Here is a 26,684-nt window from a genome sequence, read left to right on the forward strand (position 1 = left end):
CAAGTCTGCTGGTTAAGATGAAGAAAATCCATTGGAAATGCATTTTCAATAAGCATCAACAGCCTTGGTAAATATCTTTTACAGAAAAAAAAAAAAAAAACACAACAGAAACGTATGCTGTGTTTCTGGCTGACAAATACATTTTTCAACTAAATAGTGCAGTGTATTTTGTAATCTAAACTGTCAAAGTGGTGACAGTAAATTTGTCTGTACATAATACATTATCCTTTTGCTTAGGGCAGAAGAAAAAACAGGAAGTTGTATAGTTTAAGTGACAGTATTTTGCATAGTATGGCAGTCATACATCATCTAACATGGTACCGGCAGCCCCAACACTATTTTTTCACTAATTTAGAGTTTTAAAGAGTTACACTAGCCAAGAAATGCAATCAAGTGATTCCTGCTGTCACAGCACATACACCTATTGACTGCATAAATTAGTTTATACAAGAGACTTACCAGGCAGTCTCAGAGTAGCTCTGTCATATCTTCACACACCACTTAAAACACAAGAAACCCAAAATGCTCATTTTAACTTCATTCTATAATCATATCGTGAACAGAAGTGGGATAATGATAAAGTCCCTTTTCCTCCTTTCCAAAATTTAATTTTCTTTCTCTATTGAGGCAAAATATCCTCTACCAGACAATGAAACTGCAACTACAGTATTTCCACTTGCTCTTGCATTGAAGTGGCTTTTGTAATTCAAACTATCTGTTTAAAATTATTTTATGTTCAACAACTTCACTGAGCATTTTAAGGATTATAATAACAAATGACATCTGTTTTAAATTTTAAATGTGGTTAAGTAAAGCACATCCACACCAGAGGCAAAGAGCTCAAAGAATATTTAGTTTTCTTTTTTACATCACTTGATAATGAAAATTACTCTGCCTGCCTAGAAAAGTCCCTTTTGCCAAAACTTTCCAAGGAGAAATTTGACTGTGGGCTGCAAGGCACCAATAAAATATGAAATGTTCTAATACTTCGACATAATGCAAATCAGTTACCTCAATGTCAGCCTACATGATTTTCTCCGAATCATCCTGTAAACATGGGAAAACATATCCACAAGTCTCCCAGGCACAAAAACATGCCTGAGAACAACACTGACAACACGACAGCGTTGACAAAAAGAACAAGCATACTTCTTTAAGAAATAATGACTGCTTTGAGGCACGAAAGAGAAAACAAGAGCATCACTCTTTAGTAACACTTGTTAGCCAAGTGAAAAAAAGAAAAAACAAACCACAAATAGTAGAAATTCAGCATTACATCTGTTTAGTATGCAGGCAGCTTGAAATTCAGAACTCAGAAAAATCAAAACCCAACAACAATAAACCCTGAGTAGTTTTGCTGTGAACCAGCTATTTCAGTGGGCAGTAGCATTTGGAGGGGGCCTATGCCTGCTTTCAGGAGGTAGTTACAAATTCTCTTGGCTATTAAGACATTCACCAATACTCTAGCAGCAAGTCTTCTTCAAGCACCACTGTTCTACAGCTTAACATCATATTTTCATCTCAGGATGGACTGTTTAATTCTTTTTGTGCTGCCAAGAGTGTCTCACATTACCCAGATTTCTCTGTTCTTGAAAAAAAAAATAATTAAAAAAAAAGACTTTTTCTGTCATTTTTTTTTTCTTGCCCTGTTTGGAGAACTCATAGACAGATTTCTTTTCATCTTACAAGTTTCAAGAGATACTTTTGGGGGAAAAAACATCAGCCTGAGAGGGTCTAACAGAATCTAGACCACCAATTTTCACTGCTGCTAGGGTCAAGTGGCGCTTAAGAGAACACAAGTACATGGAAGACAGTTTGCCACAGCGGTCTTGCTGTCTCATGGGAGTCCTCTCTGACAAACCAAGGCTGAAGGCCCCTGGGGTATTTCTAAAGAGATTTGCAATAAAGCTATGCAAGACATCACGTGTACCAATGCAAGCAGCACGGTTCTTCCCTTTAGCAATGAAAGGGGCAAGGATCAAACTCTTTGAAGTTGTACAACAAATATTAACACAGAGCACATAGGTAAAATGATGGAAAAAGAACAACTTCCAGTGGCATTGAGCTTTCCAAAACCAACTTGCAAATGAATTCTGCATACCCACAGAGAAGAAAATACCCTTTGGCAAAAACACCAAACAGTGCTTAAAGTATGTTCCATAAAAGCTGGTATAAGGAAGGTTTAAAAAAAGCTGACAGAAGTTATTTGTCTTTAAGTCATGTTTTCTTATTGATATCAACGATGACAAATAAACAAGAATTATGTCAAATAGTAACATGCCACAGCTGTTGAATCTTGCACATAAGCCTCTGAATGTCAAATCAGCCAATAGCTTCAGTTTGAAGGAGAAAAAGGACTATAAGATGACCTTCTAAGCATATAGTAATATTTTTGATAAAAGGAATACATAAGTCAAATAACCAATTTGTAGGTTTCCACCCTTTCAAAAGCATTTTTTTAAAAAAGGGGCTTTGGATCTTTTGAGTTCAAAAGCACTACTTAATTATGCTAGCCAGTTGACTATAACATTTAACGGAATACTATCTAACTGGCTAGCATAACTGACATTTTATATCTTTACCTGCAGAACTCCAGTTCATAGCCAAGCTGACCCAGACAGAGGTAAGTTACACCACCCACTGAGAACAAAAACTCATTTAAAGCCTGAGGTGAACATACATAAGGAAAGCAATCCAGGTGGGAGACACATTAGACCCCACACTTGAAGGCCGAGCACAGCCCAGCAGAGCAGCCTGTCGGGCAGGGACAGGCAGTGCGCCCCACCACAGGGACACTCAGCCGCCCCCATGCCCTGAACCCACGGTGGGCGGCCACTCTCCAGGGTCCTGCAACCCTTCCAGGCCCCGCAGAGCCCATTGCGCTCATGGATGGGACCTGGTACTCGACACCGTGACAGACCAAGCTTCTGGGAAATCCCACCAGAAAACACACTGTCGGGAAGTATTGCTTCATCAGAAAATAAATAAGCACAGGGGAAACAAAATCTCCGATTCTTTCAATCACCCAATGAAACAAATTATTAAAAAAAAAAATAAAATGTAATTGTCAAGTTGTAAAGCGCAGAAAAGTACTAGAAGGATGGACTATATCAACTTCAAGAGAGCATTCAACTTCTCAGGTTTAATGTAAGTATATACAGTATTTGTCCAAGGATACTTTGAGGTCTAGTAGGAAGTCTTTATGCAAAGGAATCACCTCCTCTTTAACTCTTCCACTAGCACCACAGTTGCAAGGTACTCACACAAAGGGCATTTTCCTAAGTGTGAAGAAGACACAAAACCCACTCAAATTACCAGTTACTGCAACCTAAAGCCATTCACTTAAGAAAAAAGTTCTCTTTGCTCCTACAGCAATCTCTACTAATAAAGTGATTAACATTCATTATCATTTATGATATGTCCACTTGTAAACACCTTCTGTTGCAACACTGTGAGCTTACATATGTTTTTAAGATAGGTCACTTTTCATTTCTATATGATGCACCTTTATTTTTCAGCTGGTGACTGACTCTGACAATTAAAGAGCCAGGAAAGGATTCCTGGAAACAACCAGCATTCTGCCTCGTTGCAATATGGTGCACTGCTGATGCAAAATTATAGCTCCCCACCACTCAAACATTTCAGCAAAACAGATGGAAACAGTTTCATTGTAGAAAAAGAGTTCAGAGACCAAGATGAAAACACTTAGAGACCCAGAAATCTGGAGAACACAAGAGGAGCAACATCTCTTTGATTCTCATTTTATGCCTTCCCCACAAAAATGGAGAATCATTTGTAGCTTCCTGACTTCTCTGCTGGCAAAAGCAGGGGAGCAATACGACACTGGTACGTATAATGGAAGATTACAAAGAGTAGACAGTTACTATTATAAGAGAGACATCAAAACCACTTTCATGTCAGGAACACAAAGGCAAAGTCCATCCATCTCAGTATCTGCTCTCAGGGAAACAAACAGCTAGTTTTGAGATGATAGAGAAAGCCCACTACTCACTTCTGTAAAGCAGTTAACGCACCTGTCCCCTACTATCTGTAGGAATTTGCTTGTCATTAAAAGCATGTTTTCCAAAATACTTCAGAACAGCAAGGAAAATACATTTTATCAGTTTTTGCATCAAAAATAGCTGACATGAGAATAGCAGTTAGAAGAACAAGAGGTCTTCACAGTCACAAATGCCACAAGGAAAACAAAGCAAGTACAACTGCAGAGAGTTGTCCTGTCATCCCCTGTTTCCATGCCCAAACTCTTCTTTGGGCTGGCACACCCATCTGTACAAGTGCATAGCCAAGAAAACCAGAGAATGAATTCAACTGAAAATAACCCCAAGGAAAAAGCAGGAAGGAAGAGTAAACATAACTTTGCTGTAGTTTAATTCCCCAGTCTAATTCCCAAAACAAACCTCTGCATTGGCACCAGGACAGGACTGCATCTCCTCCCAAAAATAGTGCTAACTCAGCATGTTCAAAGCTCATCCTTGGACTCCTACTCTGTTCTCCAAGGTCTACATCTCACACTATTTCTATTACTTCTATTCCTTTTTAAACTAAAGTTTATTTCATGACCTTCACAGGCTAGCTCAAATCTCTTGTATTTTCCCCTTATAATTGAACATGAGTGAAGAACAGCAGGCTGTATAAAGAAAATAAAGAAAAACAAACAAACAAAAAACCACACTAACAACACAAAAACACAAACAAAACCAGACTATGTGCAAATACTAACTTTAATAGGAAGAAGGTGAAGCAGGCAACCTTCAAAACCACAGAGCAGAGGCATGAAGTTAGTACAGCAACATCTGTGCAACTTGGTCCATGCTTCTGCAGTGACAGAAATAAGTGAGACCTTTCCGATGTCAAGCCTTAATTGTCTGGACCTTCACAAAGCTTCAATAAAAGTCACATTAACAAATTCAGGTAAAACAGCTTTTCAGTTGAATTTTTTTATCTTTAAACCTGAGAACTCAAAAATTATTGTTTTCATACTTCAGCACACTGTTTCCCCTCCCCATCTACACTGTCCCTCACCACAGCAAGGCAAGGCAGACCATCTTGGCCACAGTGGTCACTTCTCCACGACAGCCTTCTGTGCAGTCTGCACTTCCAGACAACTCATTCTGTCTTCCAAGCAATTCAGTACTCTAGTGTTTGTGATGCTATAAAAGGCCTTATATTTTATTCCCAAATTGTCTCCTCACTCAATTGTAACAGCATTTTTTTTCTCTTTATTCATTCTCACAACGACATAATACACACATGATGAAGCTCAAACAAGTTTTCTACAATACTCCTTCAGCTCCAAGTACATTTACTCAATGTATTTTTGACAGCAGGTTTCCAAATATCCACTGTTCACAGTAATGCTTTAAAACAACAGTTTCAAAGGTAGAAAAACACTGCCAAATTCAATTCAAAGGGACTTGGGGTGGTTGCTTTGTTTAATTCAGGTGCTCATCTGACTTCATGGGACATTATCATATTAATGGTGTCCTGGTTTTGTTTAAAACAAGACCAGTTATCTTTTAGTGAATCTTCCTTTCAGCTAAGTTCTTCTAAGTAACTGCACTTTTCTGAAGTTGTCTGCATGTTTTTCTGACACAGTTCACTCCAGAGCTGATAACAGTAGCAATGGTATGCAGAAGAGGCTCAGGTTTAGACTCATTGCTCTGGCAGCCAAGGTCACTGATAAATTTTGCACGTCCCATAAGTGAGTGTGGTGTACTTGCAAGTAGGGGCAAACAGAACAGGTGACTAAAACTGACCAACTAAGTAATCCATCTCATACACGTCATACATCCTATAAAAGCGGGAGATCACCAGAATCTCAGGCTCTTCAACCGTGGCCGATATCTGAAGAGGACCCTGCCTGTTCTGCTTGTGATCCTAGGCCTGGTTCCAGTCCCTGCATCCCTGAATCCAGTTCCAGTTTACTGTGGAGTCCAGCCCAGGACCTCCAGGTACCCGCCCTGCAGCACTGGAGCAGCACCAGCTCCACCACTGCATTACGCTGGGAAATTCAAGATTGGTTTTGTATATTTTGCATTATTTTCCCTATTTATTAATAGCATTAGCAAATCATTTTTAACTTTTCCAACTTGTAAGTGGTTCTCCCTTTTCCTCCTATTCCCTTTCCTTAGTCGGGAGGGCAGAAAAAGATTCAGAGAAACAGCAGAGGCTTTGAAGCATAAACTACCAACATTATGAGTCTCAACATCTGGATTACTCCGCTCCCGCAGAATATAAAAATATTACTGAGATTAGAGAGTTTACAAAGTACTGAAAATAAACATAAAATTGAACATAAATAAGCATAAAAATCGTAACTCCTGTAAAGTTTCTTTTGAAATGGGGTAAAAGTCAGTCTTAAGTAAACACATATGGAGAAAGATTGTTTCAGGTAGCTCAATTTTATAGGAAAATTTAAGCAAGAGTTGGCAGAACTTGCAGATCTGCATTATTTTAAAGCAGAAATCTGACTTACTTCAGATTTTCCTCCATTATTTTGTTTCCTGTGCCTTGACTGGGACTCAAATCAGATGAAAAAACCTACCCTGCTTCACTGTAGGACTCATTAGAGCACATTAATTCACACATTTCAAATATTCAGGACAGAAAAACACAGTATGGACCTAAAAATATATTTTTTAATGAAATTAACCTTATCTGTAGGAGCTGAAATAGAAAACCTTTTATAGCTCGACTCACTGTGAGAGCAGTTGACACTGCACGAGAGTAGCACAGAAAGAAATCACACTTTACGCACACATGGCCCCACCAAGCAGCAGAGAGGGAACCCAAAACTGTTCATATGTTCATTAAACTTTCACGCATTAGCGCAAGATTTAACACCCCTACCAAAATCAACACAGTAAAAGCAAATACTGAAATCTTTCTACTTATTTTCCATCTCAAGAATAGAAAGTTCAAAAGTTCATGAAAAAACATGCATAGACTGAAAAACTGATATACCATCACCTCCAAAAAACTCTGATTTTTTTTCTACAAGCTCCTTGTACTTTGGATACTTGGCTTAACGGACCTGTTTTTAGAAATCAAGCTTTCTGAGATGTATTTAGGTATGTTGTTCTATGGAACTTGAGTCCTTTAAAAGTTAGAAGGAAATATTAAGTCCAGTAAGAGACAGAGTTTAATGCAAAATCTGCCTCTCTCAGAATGACTAGAAAGTTAACAAAGAAAAAAATAATTTCTAGTCGTCAGCCTCTTGTACCCCTATATAATGCTTTGTTTCCAGAACTTATGCATCTTTTTCTGCCTCACATATCCACCAAGGTACTATACTTTCCTTACCAGTTGTTTTTATTTTTTTCCCCTCAGGTCTCTCAAAACAATATGCATTTGGTATAACATAAAAAACGTTTTTTAAGCATATTGTTAAAAGCACATTTTTCTCCCTATATTCTTCTGCTCTGGAATACATATTTGAGCTGCACTAACTTTACCCCAGCCCTCCATACCTTATTTTGGTGCAACTGAGCATCATCTATAAATATTCCTGTCACTTACATAAACCCAAATGAACAGAGGAATACTTTTACACTATTTTAGGTGAGGAGGGTGAAAAAGTTAGTCCTTACTGCAACAGCACACATAAGTCGTCAGAAATTAGTCCCTTAAAAGAAAAGTAGAATTTAGTGTTTGAACTATGTTTAAACTTCAAGGCACACATGTAAAGATTGCTGATGGCCACTAGAGGCTGCTATAGGACATCAGTAAGTTTTTTTTCTCTCCATTTTATGGGAAGAAGCACAAGAGTGTATCAACTACTACCAAGTTTATACTTAACATGCTTTCACTGTCCAGAAATGAAAGGAAAAAGCACAATAATTCTTTAAGGGCTCCTAATTCCACCAGAACACCGACAAATAGATATTTTTGTTCTTATATTAATTCTGGTCTGAGTGGAAATTCAAACAATTTTCAGTATATCTGCATTTTACTGTAGAATCATAGAATGGTTTGGGTTGGAAAGGACCTTAGAGATCATGCAGTTCCAACTCCTAACATAAACAACCATAGTTGTTTCTGCTACAACCAGTTCACACTCCACTACTCACCCTCTTTTGTATAATATCAACAACATAAAACAATTATTTAAAAAAAAAAAAAGTTTATTACAGGATATTGCAAAATTGTTTACCAAAATTTATTCAAATTAAAAACAGAAGGAAAAAACTAGTCTTTTATGGTGCACTCACATATTACAAATGGAGAAGTTTGAGGTCAATGTATGGAATATTGCTTCTAGATCTAGTAATACTAAAAATGCCAGTCAACTTTAAATACTATACACACGGTCTTGATTCACTTTTAACCAATTTGCAGAACGGTCACACACAAATGTTTCAGCATCACTGAAAAATGTCACTATTTTACTGCAAAGATTTCAGCCCAAATTTTGCTCTAAGTAAAGCAAATCACAGAATCATTTTTGTAGGAAGAGATCAACACTCCCACCCAACTTGGTGTCATCTGCAAAGTTACTGAGGGTGAAGTCAATCCCCTTGTCCCAATCACTGATAAAGAGATTAACCAGAACTGGCCCCAATACTGAGCCCTGGGGAACACCACTCATGACCAGCCACCAACTGGATTTGGCTCCATTCACCACAACTCTTTGGGCCCGGCCATCCAGCCAGCTCTTTATCCATCACAGAGTTCACCCATCCAGGCCATGAGCTGCAGCTTCTCCAGGAGAATGCTTTGGGATATGGTGTCATAGGCTTTACTGAAGTCTAAATACACAGCATCCACAGCCTTTCCCTCATTCACTAAGCGGGTCACCTTGTCATAGAAGATCAGGTTGGTCAGGCAGGACCTGCCTTTCATAAACCCATAATGACTGGACCTGATCACCTGGTTCTTCTCTATGTGCCACATGCTATCACTCAAGATGAGCTGCTCCATGACCTTCCCTGGCACCAAGGTCAAACAGACAGACATGTAATTCCCCAGATCCTCCTTCCAGCCCTTCTTGTAGATGGGTGTCATATTTGCCACCTTCCAGTCAACTGGGACCTTCCCAGTTCCCCAGGACTGCTGAAAGATAATGGAAAGCAGCTTAGTGAGCACCTCCGCCAGCTCCCTCAGAACTATTGGGTGAATCCCATCTGGCCACATCAACTTGTGTATGTCTAAGAGGTGTAACAGGTCACTAACTATTTCCCATTGGATTACTGGGGCTTCATTCTGCTCCCCATCCCTGTTTTCCAGCTCAGGGGGCTGGGTATCTGATGCATAACTGGTCTTACTATTAAAGACTGAGGAAAAGAAGGCATTTAACCCCTCAGCCTTTCCCTTGTCTTTTGTCACTATATTCCCACCCACATCCACCAGAGGGTGACGATTCTTCTTAGCCCTCCTTTTGTCGCTGATCTATTTATAGAAGCATTTTTTGTTCCCTTTTACAGCAGCAGCCAGTTTCTGTTCTAGTTAAGCTTTGGCGCTTCTAATTTTCTCCCTGCATAACTTCACGGTATCCTCGTAGTCCTCCTGAGTAGCCTGCCCCTTCTTCCAAAGGTTATAAATTCTCCTTTTATTCCTAAGGTTCAGCCCCAAAGCTCTCTAATAATTCCTAGTCAATCAGCTTTATGCAACCAGAACTCCTATCAGTACAGTGCAAATAGAACAGGACAATTCTTTCAAAAAAACCACAGAAACCAGTGCTGACCCTGTTTTGTGTCATTTCTAGTGAGCCACATTTTCCATAGTAGCAAGTACCACCGGTTGCTACATTCTGGCTTCAAGTTTCTTACCAGGTAACACCTTTACACTCTTTTTTAAGAGTGAAAGCGACATGCTTCCAGATCCACAACTTATTAGCACCCCCCTAACTCCAGGCCTATCAAGCACAGCTGATGCTCACGCCCATTGGGGGCAGAGGGCTCAGCCCTCCCAAGAACCTGCATTGCCCAAAGGCCCCACACGGTTCCAGCCAACACAACCCGAGCATCGAGACAGCCGAGGGATGCCCTGCGGCCTGGGCACCATCCCAGACACAGAAGCCGAGCCCCGCATCGCTCCCACCCCAGCGACGCCCTTAAGCCACAGGCTGGGTGGCCGCCACGAGGCCCCCAGACCAGCCAAAGTTCTCCGGAGACCGAGAAGCCCAGTCCTGCGCCCAGCCCCACAATAAGGGGCCCCGCCATGAGGGACCCAGCGTCAGGCACCCTGCCCAGCAGCTGCTGCCACCCCCCTGCCCCTGCGGGAAGCGCTCAGTGCGCAAGCGCCAGAACTCACTCATCTCCCTCACACGAACCCCGGCAACTTCCACTTCCGCCTGGAAGTTCATTCTCCCTAGCCACGCCCCCCGCCCGGGCGTGGCCCGCAAGCCCCGCCCCTCGGCAAGGCACCTGCCGTTCCCTTAGGCCCCGCCCCCAGCCGCTCTCCGGCTCTCGCGTGGAGGGGGCGGGTCTGAGTGCCGGGGCGCCGCTCGCGGTTGGCCGGGGGATCTCTCGCGAGCGGGGGTATCCGGAAGCGGTAGTGGGGCCGGTGGGAGGAGGCTGCGGCGGTGGCGGAGGAGGCGGGCGGGAGACGCTCTTGCTGCCGGTGGCAGCGCCCGCAGCAGCGCAGGGGCTGGCAGCGGCCCCGGCTCCGCCGGAACTGGCTGCGGCGGTGGTTCCGCGCAGCCTTTGCCGCGGTAGCGCCTCGGCGGTGGTCGTGCTGTGTTGGGTTGTAAGATGGCGGCGGCGGGCGGGGGCACCAGCGTGAACCCCTTCCTCAGCGACTCCGAGGAGGACGAGCCCGAGGAGTCCAGGCCCGGCGGCGGCGGCAGCAGCAGCAGCAACGAGCCGGGCGGGCCGGCATACCCGCGGCAGCAGCAGGAGGCGGCAGGAGCCGCGGGGAGCCCCGAGGAGCTGCCAGGTTTCCGTGCGGCGGTGCCGGGCGATGGCAGCGGCGGTGCGGGGGCGGGCGGCGGGGCCGGTGCGGGCCCCGGCGCGGGGGAGCCGCCGCGGGTGCCGATGGACGCGATAGCGGCGCAGCTCCTGCGGGACCAGTTCTTGCTGACGGCGCTGGAACTGCACACGGAGCTGTTGGAGAGCGGCCGGGAGCTGCCCCGGCTTCGCGATTTTTTCTCCAACCCTGGCAACTTCGAGCGGCAGAGTGGCACGCCGCCCGCCGGCGGGGCCCTGGGCGGCCTAGGAGGCAGCGTTCTCGGGGGAGCGGGCGGCAGGGACCCCGGCTCTGGGCAGCTCAGTAAGTGACCCGGCCCAGGGAAGAGGGGGACGGGAGCGGCGGGCGGTGCCGGAGGGGGCTGCGGGGAGCGGGGGCTTTCTCCCAGGGCGGCCCTTCCCTGTGCGTGTCGCGGGGGGGGCGGTGGTTTGCGTCGCTTTTTGTGTTCTGTGACCTGCGTGCGGGATGGGTACAGGCTGCAGGTGCGGGGCCGCCGGGGCAGAGGAGATGGGGTGCCAGGACCGCGGTTACCCTGGTCTCGGTCACGTATTTTATGGAGCCTCAGCCTTCCTGTGAAGGTCACGCGTGTACCTAATGTGGGAGAAATGTGAGGACTGAGAGTTTCAACCTTAATTTTTAGCTGTCCTAGGATTTCTTCTGCCTTCCCTAGTGCCTGCTATTAAGAGATAAGTCATGTGCTGTTAGGAGAAAGAGTTGACTCTTAATCCCTGACTCATACATTTAAAGTCTAAACACTGTCAAAATTGGGGTGTGAGGAGCCAGCATCTTATTTTTGCTGATGCATTGGGATGGCTAAGTCATCCAAGGATAGGTCTGAGTTTCACGTGTCATGCACAACTAATAATTGTTTCCTGTAATTCATGCTCTTATATGTCCCTGCAGTCTTTGCCTAACCATTGTGGGATTTGGAGTTGTGAGGTGTGAAATGTACTAGCTTACTAGAGGTTTTGGGAGAAAAAGTGTTACAGATATTTGGAAAATAATTTCGTGGCTGGTTTTGAAAACATTTGTGTTTCAATAGTGGAGCGGATGGCTTAGAATAAAGTTGTGTGTCTTGTCAGTGTTACTGCCAAGAAACATTGAGTTCTAAAAATGAAGTAGCTTCTTCAAATGACTTTGAGAGAGAAGCTGCCCAACCACCTGACATGTGAAGACTTAATGAACTCATGGTGTGATATTGACAGGAGAGGTGTGTTTAGCAGATAGTTGAAAGGTTTATTTATGTATGTGTGCTTTCTAAGGCACCTAAAGGTATGTTGTAAATAGTTCTGTATTTCTGTTTGTTGATGAAAAAAAGATTTTACTGTTGAGAAGACATGCAGCTAGACTTAAAATTTGGAAATAAATGGTAGTATCTAGATGTCTAGGATAATAGGAGACATCTAAACTTTCAACTTGTTATTGCTTTTCAGTGTCTTTTTTAAATGGTCTAGAATTTTTTTGTAATTCATGCCGTGTTGTTTATATTCTGGTTATCTTGTTTATGAATAGTTAGACTTTCATATTTGCCTTGTCCAGTTGAGGGCTTCAGTGTGGTCTTCTTCATCGTAGGATTGGTGAATGTTGGAAAAACTCATGCTTCAGTGCCTTGAAGTGACATAAATTTCTGTTTCATTAAAAGCAGCTTCCTTGGGGATTCCAGTCAATTCATCCAATTGATTAAACATTCTCTTTTCCTGTTAACATGATATATTGTTTCCAGTTATTGATAATGTGCATACTGTAGAATTAGAAAAACAGCAGCCTGTGTAACTGTGCTGTTATGCATGCAAAAAAATAATCTATTGGAATTCTAGACCAGTTTATATGTGAGAACATCTTAACGATTGTTGTGCTGACCTGCTGAAGGATAGATGATGATGGGACATCACTTAAAAAAAGCAAGAAGGAGGCGGGGGGGAGAGAGAGAGAGGAGGAGGAGGGCTAAAACATATTTTGGAGCAGTTTAATAATACTGAGGTGTGCTAAAAATAAATATCATGCTAGACCTTAGGTTAAAGGTTGTGTCTTGAAATCTGATATCTACAACAGATGAGAGTATGCTTTTCAAAGGCTTTTTTGTCTCAACAAGGATTTGAAAGGCAATTCATGCTGAGTGACATTGAAATGTGACAGAACCAGAACAATGAAAAAAATGTATTTTTTATAACTCAAGTAGATTTTTTAACTTATTGCTGTTAGACTTCCTTGCAGTCTGGAGTCTAGCATGGAGCTAGTGACTGTCTCAATGCTGTTCAGCCTGATTCTGCTTAATGTCAACAAGGGCTGATAGTCTCATGCCTCTGAATTTAAGCTATTTTCCAAGTGTTGCAAAATAGATTGCAGAAGACTCTGATGGGCTGAAAATTACATGGTCTTTGGAAGAGTTTTTTTTACTTTCCTCTTAAGCATCTGTTATTATTGGATTTAGAGGGCTAAGCTGCAGGTCAGATCCAATGGTAAGTCTGAATAGTTTCCTAAGTTAGTTTAAAAGTTCAGTTCTCTTGAGAGGTGCAGTCTGTTTTGTCCGCATTCTTGGATTCTTATATGTAGACTTGCAGAGAATGTATGTGAGAGATACCTTCTCTTGCTTTAACATGCCAAAAGGTATTTGAGAATAAACTGATTGTTTTCTTCATAGAAACTATTGATGTACAAATCAGTGGAATTTGGTATGATTGTAATTTCAAGGTCATTTGAATTTTATGCTTCACTGAAAAAAAAAATACTTAATGTGGTCAGATTTAAAAAAAAAAAGTTCTTTATTTTTGTCGATATTTAAAGGTGGAATTCATTCTTAGCACTAGCTTTCCACCTGCTCTTCCCTGACCTCGAGTTGTTTCAATTTCTATGGCTGTAACTGAGGTTTCTGATAATTTGAGAGGTAGCAGAAAAAGTGAGACTGGCAATTCTTATTGAATGTCAAGTATGTTTGGAATGCTGCCTGAGGCTTGCCACGGAGCAATGGAGAGCTTGGTACTGAGCGTTCCTCTACAGAATGGAGGAATTTCAATGTTCATTGGCACTTCTCAGGATCCTTTTAGGCAGGCTGAAATATAAGTGTGCATGCTGAAATTTATTTTGGTTTTTCTTATCTTTCTCTTTAGAGACTGCTGCTATAAAGACATTTTAATGAAGTATCATAGGATCTAAACAAGTAGCATTATGTGGTCAGCTAGTGACTTAGAAGCTGCTTTGTCTTTGAACATGCTTCAGAGCACTTGGCTACAGAAGCAAATGATAGTCAGATGACTGGGATTTCATAGTTTTTTGGAAAAACACCCTTCCATTTTCCAGCAGCAGTAACGTCACAGCTGGGAACAGACATTAAGATACACGGTAATGAAAAATATGGAAATGTATGTCATGTCTAGCAACTTTGCTCTTCTAGTTTGAAGCAAATTCACTTTGTGAAGACATCAGCACTGTTCCTTTAGATGCACAGCACTTGTGTACAGTCATCCTTCATGTACTGTATCTTTGCTTGATCCTTCAAATGTCTGTGACAGCTTCTCCCATTGTTTTCAATAGCAGTAGCTCCACATCTGCTAGACCATTTTGATACCATTTTTCTAACACTACTTATGTGAGTGGTATGGTTTGGAAGTCCCTCCTTCATACAGTATTCCAGATATTTTACAAGGTTTTGGTTTGCAGCTGTGTATTTAATTTAAATTTGTATCATATTCCAAATCATCTTTGCATAAGCTAGTACAGTACAAAATGAGGTGCTTGAAATTTAGAAATAAAACTGTGGCTTAAATGTCTCATCCCTGTTCTGGAGCCTCAAATGTTTTCCTATGTATACATATGACTATAATTCAAGCTTAAGCATAGTGGGTGACAAAACTTTTTTTTTTTTTTTTTAATGTGATCATTAAGATGCTCTTTGATTACTGTGTTTGGTGAGTGCCCTTTCCTGAAGGGATGCAGCTTACACTGTTAGAAGTAGCTTTAAGGTCTGCCATTTATTTTTCTTTATGGCTACAAAAGCTCAACATTGTCAAAATTTGAAATAGCTGTAATGAAAATCATAAAGAAGGGGTTTGAACATTTATGTTTTTCAGGAGATTATTTTTTTTCTAGTTATTTCCAAAATAAAGTCATTTGTAACTTCCTGGGGACTTGATTCCAGTTATATTAAGCTAATCTTTGAGTACAAAAGCATAAAGTATTGTTGTTTCTTCATAGTAAGTTCCTGGCTCTGCTTATGGTTTGGGATTCTTTTTTTTTTGTTGGTTCAGATATTGTGAAGTATCTCTATTTTGCATGTAGCCTTTGAAATTCAGATGGGTCCTCCTGGAAGAAGCCATGTGGGAAGAGCACATTGATTTTGCTTTTGCGAGCAAGGGGTGTCTTGGTAACAGCTCTCAATCCGGAGTTACACACATTGTGACTATGTGCCAGCCCTTGTTATGATCAGCATTTCACCAGATTTTTGGTTTGTATGAATATGTAGCAGAAGGGGGCTGCCTCAAAACAGTTCATTATAGCTCAGCTTAAATGGCAGTCTAAATAAGAGGAAATTAGGAAGAAGACAACCTCAGCTGTTCGAATGACTAATTCTTGATTTGTTCCGGCTTTTGTTATTGTCAACCGAAGTCTTTCGTTTGTTACTTTTTTAAAGTAAGCAAAAATACATAGTCTTGTTGGCTACTGCTCCAGCTGCTGTGAGGTGGAATGGCAACTTAGGGGCGAAACAGTGGTTTTACTACCTGATTTGGGAAAGGGGCTCCTGTTAGTAAGGACAAGATGGAAAGGTGCAGATAAATAGGTAATCAAAGCTGTTGCTATTGGCAGATGGGAGAGACTGTGTTGTCTTTTCAAAGGAAGTACAGGAAACGTGAGTAAGAGGTTTGTTTGTAACACTGAAGGAAAGGGGATCCAAGGCCCCTGCAGACCTCCCAGAAAACAGTAATTCCTGCGTGAAACCTCAGAGTTTTTGTAGTGCTGTGAAGTTGGCTTTACTGGTAGAGAAGCCAGCTAAACCTTCTCCAGTTGTGACTTCTTTAAACTCCTCCCTGTTTTACCAACACTAGTATTTCTGAAAAGTTTTCCATGAGATGCACTTCATACCTTAAGACCTCCCTAGTTTACAACTTCTGCAGCTCTTGGTGTTGTCAAATGAGTGAAACCAGGTCTGCTGGAAGCTGTTTCTGATGGATGAGAGGATAGTTTAACCTTTGGTTGGTATCTGTGTTGGGGTGATTTGGGATGTTATTGTAGGTAGTTCAGAAGACCGATTAGTCCCCACAAGGTTATAAGTACATAAAGAAATAACAAGTTAAAGTAGCATGAGGTGAGTGTGACACTGGGCAAAGAAGAACAGACTAGTAGCCACTACTACTAGGCAGGCATATATGAAATTACCACTGAATAGCAAGCGTACCGTATGTCCACATTATATTTTACCTTGTAGTAAGTTATTTTTATGTTCTTGTTCTCTTAGGATGTTTGCAGTTACACTACGGGGAATTTAGCTGCTTTAGTCCTGACTTTCTGTTCTGTTCCTGTGCCAGAGTTACTGCTACTTTACTGTGTTGAGGGAGGCAGAAGTGAACCTCTGCACATCGGCACTGTAGCTAGTTCAGTTCCACGTGAGTTTAACCAGGCCTTGGTTGGAAGCTTCAGGGAAGCAAGTAGGCTTTGTGCTGATGCAGCACGTTTCCTCCTAACAGTTTTGTTGTTAAGGAGAATTTGGGTTTTGTTTGGGTTTTGTTTGCTGCTTTTTTTTTGGGGGGGGGACGGGGAGGGGGATGGGGAAGGGTAGGCAGAGAGGGAAAACAAGATGATTAGCTAGAGCTTTGCATTTCAGAACCAACCACTGGAAGCTTCTTTAGGCTCTTCTATACATCATTTCAATCCTATGTAGGGTATATTGAGCTTCCTGTAGCTTTTCTACCTCTGAGAATGATCTTTTTCTTGATTGAAGATGTGACTTGTAAATTAGAGTGCTTGCTGGAAATTTTACATGAGATTCATTGTGTGATACCAAAAGATTTGCCTAGTGTTTGCAAGCAAGTTGTGATCAAATAGATATTGATATCAGCTGTGTTTGAAGCTGATCTATATGCACAGTTATCTCTGTTTCTTTAAAATTTGTGAATACGGGGCTTCTGTGTTCTATAAGCTCAGAATTAATGAAAATATGGAAAAATATATTTTTTAGGATGTCCTCATACTTTCAAACTAAACTAAGATTTGTTACAAATTCCGAGTTAGGTAATTTTCATGTATGTGTATATATATATATATATATATATATATGGAACTATGTAAAATATAGTATCAAAAGTCTCCTTCCTATCAGTATATGAAGATAAGACATAAAACCTTATGCTGTTGTGTGTTCAAAGTCATAATTCTTCATCTTCAATGTATTACTTGTATTTGGTTTTCTAGTGTATTGCAAATAGGCAGGTTTGAGAAACTGAGTTGAATTCTTCACTAGCATAGGCTAAAACTTTGAGTGATTCAGTAAAGCTCGTAGGCCTTCTATTTTTATTTATGATGTACATGCCTGATACATAGCACAAAGTATATTGAGTTTGGACAAAATAAACAAACCAAAAAAACCCTACAGTTTTTGGTTTTGTTTTTAAGACAGACCAAGCTGAAAAAGCCCTTGAGAAATACTAAAGTCTCCCCTGGTGTACCATAGGGGAGAGGCAGTTTACTTCCTCCCTTCCTGCAATATAATGCTGCATGAAGGCGATGCAAGTGATTACTTTGCTGTTGAATTGAAGGAAATACTGTTACGTAAAAGCTCACAGAATAAAAATTTCTCATTTATATGACAAGTACCTTTTCATCTTGGTTTGATGTTGGAGAGGAGAGAGAGCACTATCAGCTGTGTTGTCATTTGTTGGAGTAAGAGAAATCATTGCAAAAGTAATCACAGAATCAAAGTATGGTTGAGATTGGAAGGGACCTCTGGAGGTCATCTTGGTCAACAAGCCCTGCTCAGGCAGGGCCACCTACAGCTGGTTGCCCAGGACTGTGTCCAGATTGGCTTTTGGTTATCTCCATGGATGGAAACCCTACAGTCTCTCTGGGCAACTTGTGCCAACACTCAGTCACCCTCACAGTGAAAAAGTGTTTCCCGATGTTCAGAGGGAACCTCCTGTGTTTCAGTTTGTGCCCATTGCCCCTGGACCTGTCACTGGGCACCACAGAGAAGAGCCTGGCTCCATCCTCTTTGTACCCTTCCTTCATGTATTTGTGCACATTGATAAGATTTCCCTCTGAGCCTGCTCTTCTCCAGGCTGAACAGCCACAGTTCTCTCAGCCTCTCCTCATAGAAGAGATGTTTTTGTCTCTAGTTGTTTGTTTTTAATTCTTTATAGAATCCATGTGGACATACATTGTTAAAACGTCACTGGAAAATTTAGTACTGTCCTGAAATAAAAGTAGAAATCAGGGAAAGGGGAACATACTAGAATTGAAATATGAAGAAAACTGAGAGACACAGTGCTTGACAATTAAGATGAGTATTATCTATACACTTTAAGTAGTCCCTTAGCAAAAACAGCCATTTAAGGGCTAGGTTGATATAATTTTCTTGGACGACGGAGAATATAACAGAAAACTGCGTCACTGCAGAGAATGAAAAAATCCCTGTAATGCAAGTTAGTTGATACACTTTGGGAAATGCAGTGCTGCAACATGAAGCATACTGAGTTCATGTGATGCTGTTGATGCTTTGTGATTTCTGTTGAAGCCAGCTGGGGTCTTGAGCTGGAAGAACTGCTTCTGTGCAATGATTCTGTGTAGCTTTTTTGTTTTGGGAAGCTCCAGTAGCTCAGGCACACTGCACGTATATAGGCATGCAGGCTGGGTTTGATGATTTCCCCAAGGTCATATGCTCAGTGTTCACTGCACCAACATTCAAATAGCTTTGTGCAGGGCTGACTTAAGTCTTTCAACTAATTTGGATCGTGCCTGAGACAGTCTAGGCAGTAAGGCCCCCTGCACAGAAGCAGATTTGTTATCAGTATGTCTCTCAATTGAGATATACGCAGGTGTATCAATACCTGTATCTTAACCCAATTCAGTTATTTGTGAGTGTGTTTTATCTGTGCTAGGATGCAAGAACTATCCATTTTCACTTTGTAATTTCATCCTTCTCATGAGCTTCTGCTATATTCCTGTCATGGTAGTGAGGGTGATATCTTTTTACTACAATGTATCTGTAAAGTATTTGTTTTATATATATGATGATTGGTTAATTTTTTTCTGCGGTTCTTGGCCAGCAAGCATAGGTTAGTTTCCTCCAAGTAGCTTTAGGATTTTTACGCTCATATACTTTCTATTAATTTCCATAGCTTGTTAGTAATATAAAGGAGACAAACGTATTGATAATCCATTTTCAATTTGGTTTGGTTTGCCTGTCATAGACAAGTATTATCTGATCATATTGGATGGCTGTTCTGGGTAATTTTTAAGTCGATTGCCCTGACAGCTTGAAGGTTAATTTTATTCTAGTGGCTTTACTTAACTTTTCATTTGATGATGGTTTGAGAACTTAGTTCCAGAACACACCAACTTTGAAAACTGAGCAGATCTCATTAAGTAAGACCATCTGAGAGCAAGCAAAAGAGGCACTTGCAGGAGCAAAATGAGGTGGATAGGTTAGATGCTTACAATTCAGTGCTTGATGCAATGAATTACTTTAAGGCTCTTAGTTCCATCTTGGAGTTACCATAGCGATGTGGAATGTGTCGATTTGGCAAAATTTACTTTGCAAGTTAAGCTACTTGAAAAAATTGATGAATAAGTCTGTTTCTAGCATTAAGGTTTTATGCTAGATCAGGTATCTACTGTCATGGATCAAGTTTGCATTGCTGGCTGATCCATCATTGGTAAGCTTAGAACAAGTTGAAGCATATCAGAAGTTTTAAATGCAGCGGCCATTTAAGGCTCCTCAAATTAATATTGCTCCACAGTTGTCTTATGAAATTTGACAAGGCTTAAAGGAATTTTCAGTGTCATTTATGGGGAATTAAATAGCTTATTCACTTATTCATATGTGTTGCGCAATGTATTTCATTTGCTACATAATACAGCCAGGAATACAAACTGTGAATTGATGATCACTTTTTAAAGTGTTAATGATGTCTGATTCTTTACTTTAATGTAGAAAGCACTCCATTAAAGCATTTCAGGTTTTACATTATTCCACATCTTCTTTGAATGCCATCCCTCTTGCTGGTTTGTTCACTTGTACGTATATGGAGCTCAGTACTAATATGGGGCTTAAGCATGTGCCAATGAATACAAGAGGAAGTTTATTCTTTCTCCCAGATAGTCTCTGTCCCCAGTTTCCCTTTTTTCTGCTGTTCCTGTGATATCATGCAGACAGCTGAAAATGCAAGTTATTCAAGGCCATGCTTTTCCAGAGCAGTATCTCTGGAAGACAGCAGGTCATCTGTTGCATGGCCATAAGAGCTAGTTTACACTAGGACTTAAATATTTAAGGAAGGTAAAATGCCTAGCTTGCTGACTTCTTTACAGCCAACAGAAACTGATATAAAGTATGTGTTTAAATACTTGCATTTCCTTAGGACTGAACTTCAACAGTTCTTTTATTGTACCTGTAGCACCAGAAAAAAAGGAAATGTGGCAGACCTGTCATTTCAAAGGAAACTTCTTGACTTGCTGATTTGCCTGTATCTCTTTGAACTTAAAAATTAAGTTGGGTGTTGTAAAGATAAAGATAAGTCTACCTTATAAAGTATGTTGTACTGTTGCCCTTTCCAGATGTATTTTTTCCCCCAACTTTTGATTTGCAGACCTCTTAAGTTTCAGCCCTGATCTCCTTATGACATAATTTTCTTTTGGATGGAAAATTTTCTGTCAGAGGTTCCTCCATGCAAAAAGGGTTATTTGTGTATATTGGGAGGAGAGCTTAACTCATAACAATTGCACAACTCATCAGTAAAAACTTCTGTATATTTTCTAAAGTTACATGGAACTACATCCTTTATTATCTTAAAGCTTGCCTTAGTAATTGTCCATGTGTTGTAGGTTGAAAAATATTGCAGTAGAGAGGTTTCTAGCTTCTCATTTTTCATAGATTGGAAAGAGCATCCTAGAATAAGACAACTTTGCTTGAATTATCTCACATACAGCTGTAATTACATGGTTTTCTGACATTTATAATCCCAAAATACTTTCACTGAATGTCAATTTTTAACATTAGGGGTCTGATTTACTGCCATATATTAAGGAGCATATCTGTTGGTTATCACGAGTTTTTTTAATTCATAGGAAATTAAAGCTTAGCAATTCTCTATTTTAACGCGTTTTTTTGTTCTACAAAACGAATTTTTGAGTATCAGTTCAGGAACGAAGTGCAACTTATTTCTACAGCTGCAGAGAAGTGCATCCTGGAGTCCTATTGGTTTGGGCTTTTTTCCTTTTCTAGAAATAACCATCAAGGTGGTGATGCTAAGGAATATTTTTTGATGGCCTCAGTCACTCACTTATGTAACTTTCGATGTCTATTTTTATTCAGAAGCTAGAAGGCATTAACCTGAGATGGTTTGTAAGTAGAGTTGTACCTGAGACTGAACTGAGAGGCCGTATTAAGGTTTGTCCCTAGTGAAACCCTATGTAGTAAAAATTTAATTTAGTGAACAGAGTGTATGATTATCAAATAAAATTACTTCTAGTGGATCAAGTTGCTTGTGTAAGACTTCTTACACCAATGTTAAAGCAATTTAACTTTCCCTCAAGTGAAGAAATAAAGCTTAGAAAGGCTGTGTTTTTGGAAATGGAGCTTCTGGAGCTCTGCTTGGATAAATATTCAGAATTCTCTGTATAAATCTTTTGTTGTATCCAGTAGCGTGGCCAATGTTCTGTAACCTTTTTTTTCCAAGCCTGTGGTATGTTCCGTGTTCCTGTTCAGTAAGGCTACAGTGGCAACAAGTAGAACTATATTGAACAATCAGGTATTAGGTCTTCAAAGAGTGTTTGCTTGCTTGTTAATTTTTTTTATAAGGTAGTGGTTTTTCTTTCTTCTCCAAGTAGTGATGTGTGAGGCTGGGTTCCTGAAGAGTTTGGATGTTCGTTCTGTAGTAGCATGATAGGCATAGGTTATTGGACAGACTAATGGGTTTTGGGCATTTACTATCTCTAAAAAACTTGCTATGCTGTGTGTGAGCTGTCTGCCTACAACTATTTCTTCCTAAATATAACCATATAATTCATGTAAAGCCTGACTTAAGCTAGAAATTATTTTGTCCTAGTATATGGAATATCCAGTGGAAAGCTGCTCTGATCTTGATTGGGAAGGATTCACTTTGCCCTGCATCTTGTTCCATAAGGATGTCAGTCAAAACCAAATTTGGAGTAGCCAGTTGTTTCTCTGATGATTTTAAAACGTGCTTAGCCAGGTATTTTGCTCATCAGTTAAAAATACAGAAATACAGTAACAGTTTTGCTTCAGGTTTACAGATTTTTTTTTTTTTAATTTGTCTTGTACAAGCATCATGTCATTATTACTTTTCCTTGAATTTCAAAGAAAAATATGGAGTTCTTGGTCTTCGTATACTCTGTTAAGTTAAATGCTAGCACATGATGATATGATTTCCTGTGATTTTAAAGAAAATCTGACAACTTATTGGCTGCTTTACCAACTAGTAATTTTTAACATCAATCTAGATGTTTGCAAAATAAATTCAAATAGCTTCTAAAAATTTGTTTAATTTTTTTCTATCAAGAAGTGTTATCGCTTGGTTGGTCTATGTTTTTAGCATTATGCTCATGTAAAGATTATTTAATAATGTATTTTGGCAGAAGGCTGCAACTTACTTCTGCTTGAGTCATATACTGTGAAACAATGGCTAATTTGATCCCTCTTAATGTCTCTTTAGGTAAGCTGGTAAAAATAAACTTTTTTACCATCCAAGTGAATGAAACTTAACCTCTTTCGTATTATGTATGTCAGTGGAAGGAGATGTATCACTTTGTTGTGAGGCTTTTTATGTTTTGCTCCTTATATAGATACACTCAACTTTCAGTGAAAGAGCTGAATATGCCCAGGGAACAGAAGCTATCAGCAGAAATCTGCATGTCATATGGGTGACAGTTCTGGGAATGAGAAAGGAATGAAAATTCCTTTCCTCTGGAATGAAGCAATATTTTAGAAGATTGTGTAAGGTAATAAACAAAACATGGTTTTGAACCTGATTTTTAACTTCATAAATGAAATTAAAGCCATTGCATTTTTGAACAAATGGATTAAGAAACTCTTTAGCCTTGAGTGTGAAATATGAATCTTAGTTTTCTGATTTTGTTGATCCTTTTCCAGCGGTAGAGGTAAGGGAAAAGAACTATACAGAGATTCGCCTTTGCTATTCCAGTCTATCTCCTGGCATTTCACTAGTATGAGCTGTGAAAAGCCTAAACCTATTTCTTTTGTTTTCTGTGTGCCTGTGGCACTCTCTTGTTCCATATCACTTTCTGGAGTTGTTTATACCTGCTTGTCAAAACTGTTCTTGTTATGTTGCATTGCCATTTCTGAAACATTAAACTGACAGCAATTATTTCTTTGCTATTCATTATGAAAGCTTTTAGCAAAAAAGGAATTGCTGATTAAAAAGAAAAGCATTTTAATTCAGAATACTGAAGAAATACAAAATGCATGCACAGAAGACTGTTGGTAAGAATCTGCGTATCATGGCAGCAAAATGGCTTCCTATTGCTGTGTCACATTGCTTTCTTTTCCAGGAAAAAAGAACAAAACACCACACACAAAAAACAAAACCACAAACAAACAACAACAAAAAATCAGAATTCAACCAAGATTCTGCTTTGATAATTCTTTGCGAAAAGAATTAAACCTACGATTTTTATTTTTTTATAAGAAAAACTGAAGTAAAGGAATATATATTGTTTTCCTAAAAAAAATTATTATTATTATTATTTTTTAATAATTTTCCCCTTATAGTTCACAAAGTACTTCTCTTTTCTGAATGCTTTAGTTGAAATACTTCCACTCAGTGTACTGGAATACAACTATTTGTACTTCAGAAAAATGGTGATGTTTCGCATTCCTGGGGTGAGCGACGTGGCTGAGCGCAGCCCTTCCCTTGCCCATTCTTGCCCTTCAAACAGCCCTGCTCTTTTCCCTGGTGAACGAACCCATTTGGCTGCCAGCAGGGAGGGACTGTTCTCACCCCCTGATCCTTTGCTGATCCTTTATGGATGTGTGGAATTTGAGGTCGTAAGATGTTATTCCGTAATCTTCTGGATGATGGCGTTAGTTTTAGGAGATAAACTTCCACTGCTGAGTGCCTGCAAAAGACATTGGTAAGGAGGGAGACAAGGGGTACAGGTGCCTCGTGGTGACATGTCCGGTAGGGGAAGCGATGGGGCAGACCTGCCACTGCTCAGCTTTGGACAGGCAACCCATGTGTGCCATGCCTCTGCTGTTGGTGAGGTATAGAATCGTTTCAGTTGGAAGAGACCTTCAGGATCATCAGGTCCAACCATAACCTAACTGTAGCACTAAACCATGTCCCTAAGAACCTCATCTAAATGCCTTTTAAATACCTCCAGGTATGGTGACTCCACCACTTCCCTGGGCAGCCTGTTCCAATGCCAAACAACCCTTTCCTTGAAGAAATTTTTCCTAATATTCAATCTAAACCTCCCCTGGTGCAATTTGAGGCCATTTCCTCTTGTCCTGTCGCTCGCTACTTGGGTGAAGAGACCACCCCACTCTGTGCTACAACCTCCATTCAGACAGTTGCAGAGAGCGATCAGGTCTCCCCTCAGCCTCCTTTTCTCCAGGATAAACAGCCCCAGTTCCCTCAGCTGCTTCTCTGGAAGCTTCTTCTTCTTCTTCTGGACTTGTGCTCCAGACCCCTCAACAGCCTTGTCACCCTGCTCCTCGCTTCCTTTCCTGCTACTCGAAGCACCAGCTTCAGTGGGAGCTGTGGCAGCATCTATGCCCAGGTTGCCCCTGATGCTGGGACTTGGCGGGGTATAATCTTAGCCCTGATGGTTCATTGATAGCTGTGCAGCCAGTTTAGCCAGGAGATGTCTCAGCTGAAGTGCTTCAACACTGGTGGCCTCTTAACAGCAGGAACCACTTCCATGTATTTTAAAGGCAGTATCCTGTAGCAAAGTAGTGGTAAAAGTCTCGTTACATTATTCAAGCTAACAGTTTAGTTTGACTTGCATTATGGAAGCTATAATTTCCAGACTTGATTGAGGTCTGCCACGTGTATCATCTAGTGGGACACTGAATTGAGAAGATACTGTCCAACCTGTGTGTTGCCTCTGTTTCATTTCCTTCAGCATTTATTTGGATATCCCTACACAGTTTTTTGTGTATATTCAGGTTTCACCAATGCAATACATAAATACAGTTTTCCGTTTAAAATTTATCTTCAGGTTTAACAACATGGACATAATAACTTCTAACACCCAAATTGGCTTCGTTTAGTAATGACAGCATGCTTGGGGGATGGTGATAACTGGGGCAGGTACTTCTGTAATGAGGAGGATCAGCATTACTGGGAGAGGGAAATAACAGTAGCAGGAAACAAGCCATGAGACTGGTGCTCCTCAGCACATATTTGTTTGGTTTGATCAATCTGAATCCAGATATTTGTGTCTCCTCATAATGCCAACCTGTATGTAAAGAGACTGTCGGATGTTTGCTGTTATCACGAACACTGTAATGATAAGGAGAAGTCTAAATTATGAATGTACAAGTTTCAACTCTACAAATTGCAGCTGTGCATGTAGATGTGGTGCTTAAGGAGTTTCTGGATGTTAAAATCATAACCTTTGGTTTTATTTGGTTTCTATAAGGACCGTGACAGTTGTGAAAATGATAGTCAGTGGTCGGGAATTGTGAATTGTTGGATTTACAACTGCTGGTGTGATCTTAAATGGCTTTTGTTGTGTACATCCTGATATAGACTTTGATTGCACCATGTTTTTTTCTAGAAAGCTGTGTTTTTCAAGAAGTTTCTACTGTTTTGACAAATAAGTTTGTGTTTTATGACTGATTTGTTTTGTCTGTTGTGAGAGGAGAGCCTTTGCCTCTAAAGTGTGTCACTAGTCACATGAAAAACATTTTTGCTGCTTAAGGCTTTGAATGTGTCAATAATTATGATGTTACCTACTTCATAAGAGTAATACAAAACTGGGCTGTGAACATGGCAAGACTGCAAGAGGAAACAGAGTTGATTTCCACTTTTGCCATAGCGATGCTACATATGAGACTGGGTCACTTTTCTTAAGCATCAGCTTTTCCATGGGATCTCTAGTTGAATGTTGTCTGCTGCTTTAACTTGAATCTTGAATTTTATTACAAAAAATGATCTTACAGCTCCCAATGAAACTCAGTGAACAAGGTGTTTTCAAAAGTCAGCTCTGAAGACTTTCATGCTGTGCATGCGAAATCCATGTTTACTTTCGAACTCTAACTCTCTTAACTATGGTTCCTCGCATATGAAATCTGGTTTACTTTCACAGTGGTCCATTTTGGAGAGATGCTGTAAAAAGAAGAGTTTGTACTGTGCTCCTAAACGCTATAGAACAGCCTAGAGAGAATTATTAAATCAGATTAGTGTCTGGAAAAATGCAGATAAGACCAGAACCTGCAAATGAACACTGAGTTTTAAAACTAAATATTGAGCAGAGACTCATTGAGGAGCAACAGTCTGTTTCATTGCCTGGATGAGAAACCATAGCCATGGGAAAGAAAAACTGTGGATAAATATAAGCTGTATACTGTC

General features: G+C 40.5%; 2 protein-coding genes across 2 annotated transcripts in view; one reads left to right on the plus strand and one right to left on the minus strand.

The window, feature by feature from the left end:
* Window positions 1–10,345, minus strand: part of PIGN (phosphatidylinositol glycan anchor biosynthesis class N) — a 108,421-nt gene extending 98,076 nt beyond the window's left edge. The window contains exon 1 of the mRNA XM_065830877.2: window positions 10,273–10,345. The gene's annotated coding sequence lies outside the window, so the exon portion shown is untranslated. The remainder of the gene's footprint in view (window positions 1–10,272) is intronic.
* A 194-nt stretch (window positions 10,346–10,539) lies between these two features.
* RELCH (RAB11 binding and LisH domain, coiled-coil and HEAT repeat containing) overlaps window positions 10,540–26,684 on the plus strand; it is an 82,279-nt gene continuing 66,134 nt past the window's right edge. Inside the window, exon 1 of the mRNA XM_065831623.2 lies at window positions 10,540–11,229. Coding sequence (XP_065687695.1) covers window positions 10,713–11,229 — 517 coding nt within the window. The 5' untranslated portion in view covers window positions 10,540–10,712. The remainder of the gene's footprint in view (window positions 11,230–26,684) is intronic.

The sequence above is a fragment of the Patagioenas fasciata genome, chromosome 2 (assembly GCF_037038585.1).
Source record: "Patagioenas fasciata isolate bPatFas1 chromosome 2, bPatFas1.hap1, whole genome shotgun sequence".
In the NCBI taxonomy this organism is placed as follows: domain Eukaryota; kingdom Metazoa; phylum Chordata; class Aves; order Columbiformes; family Columbidae; genus Patagioenas; species Patagioenas fasciata.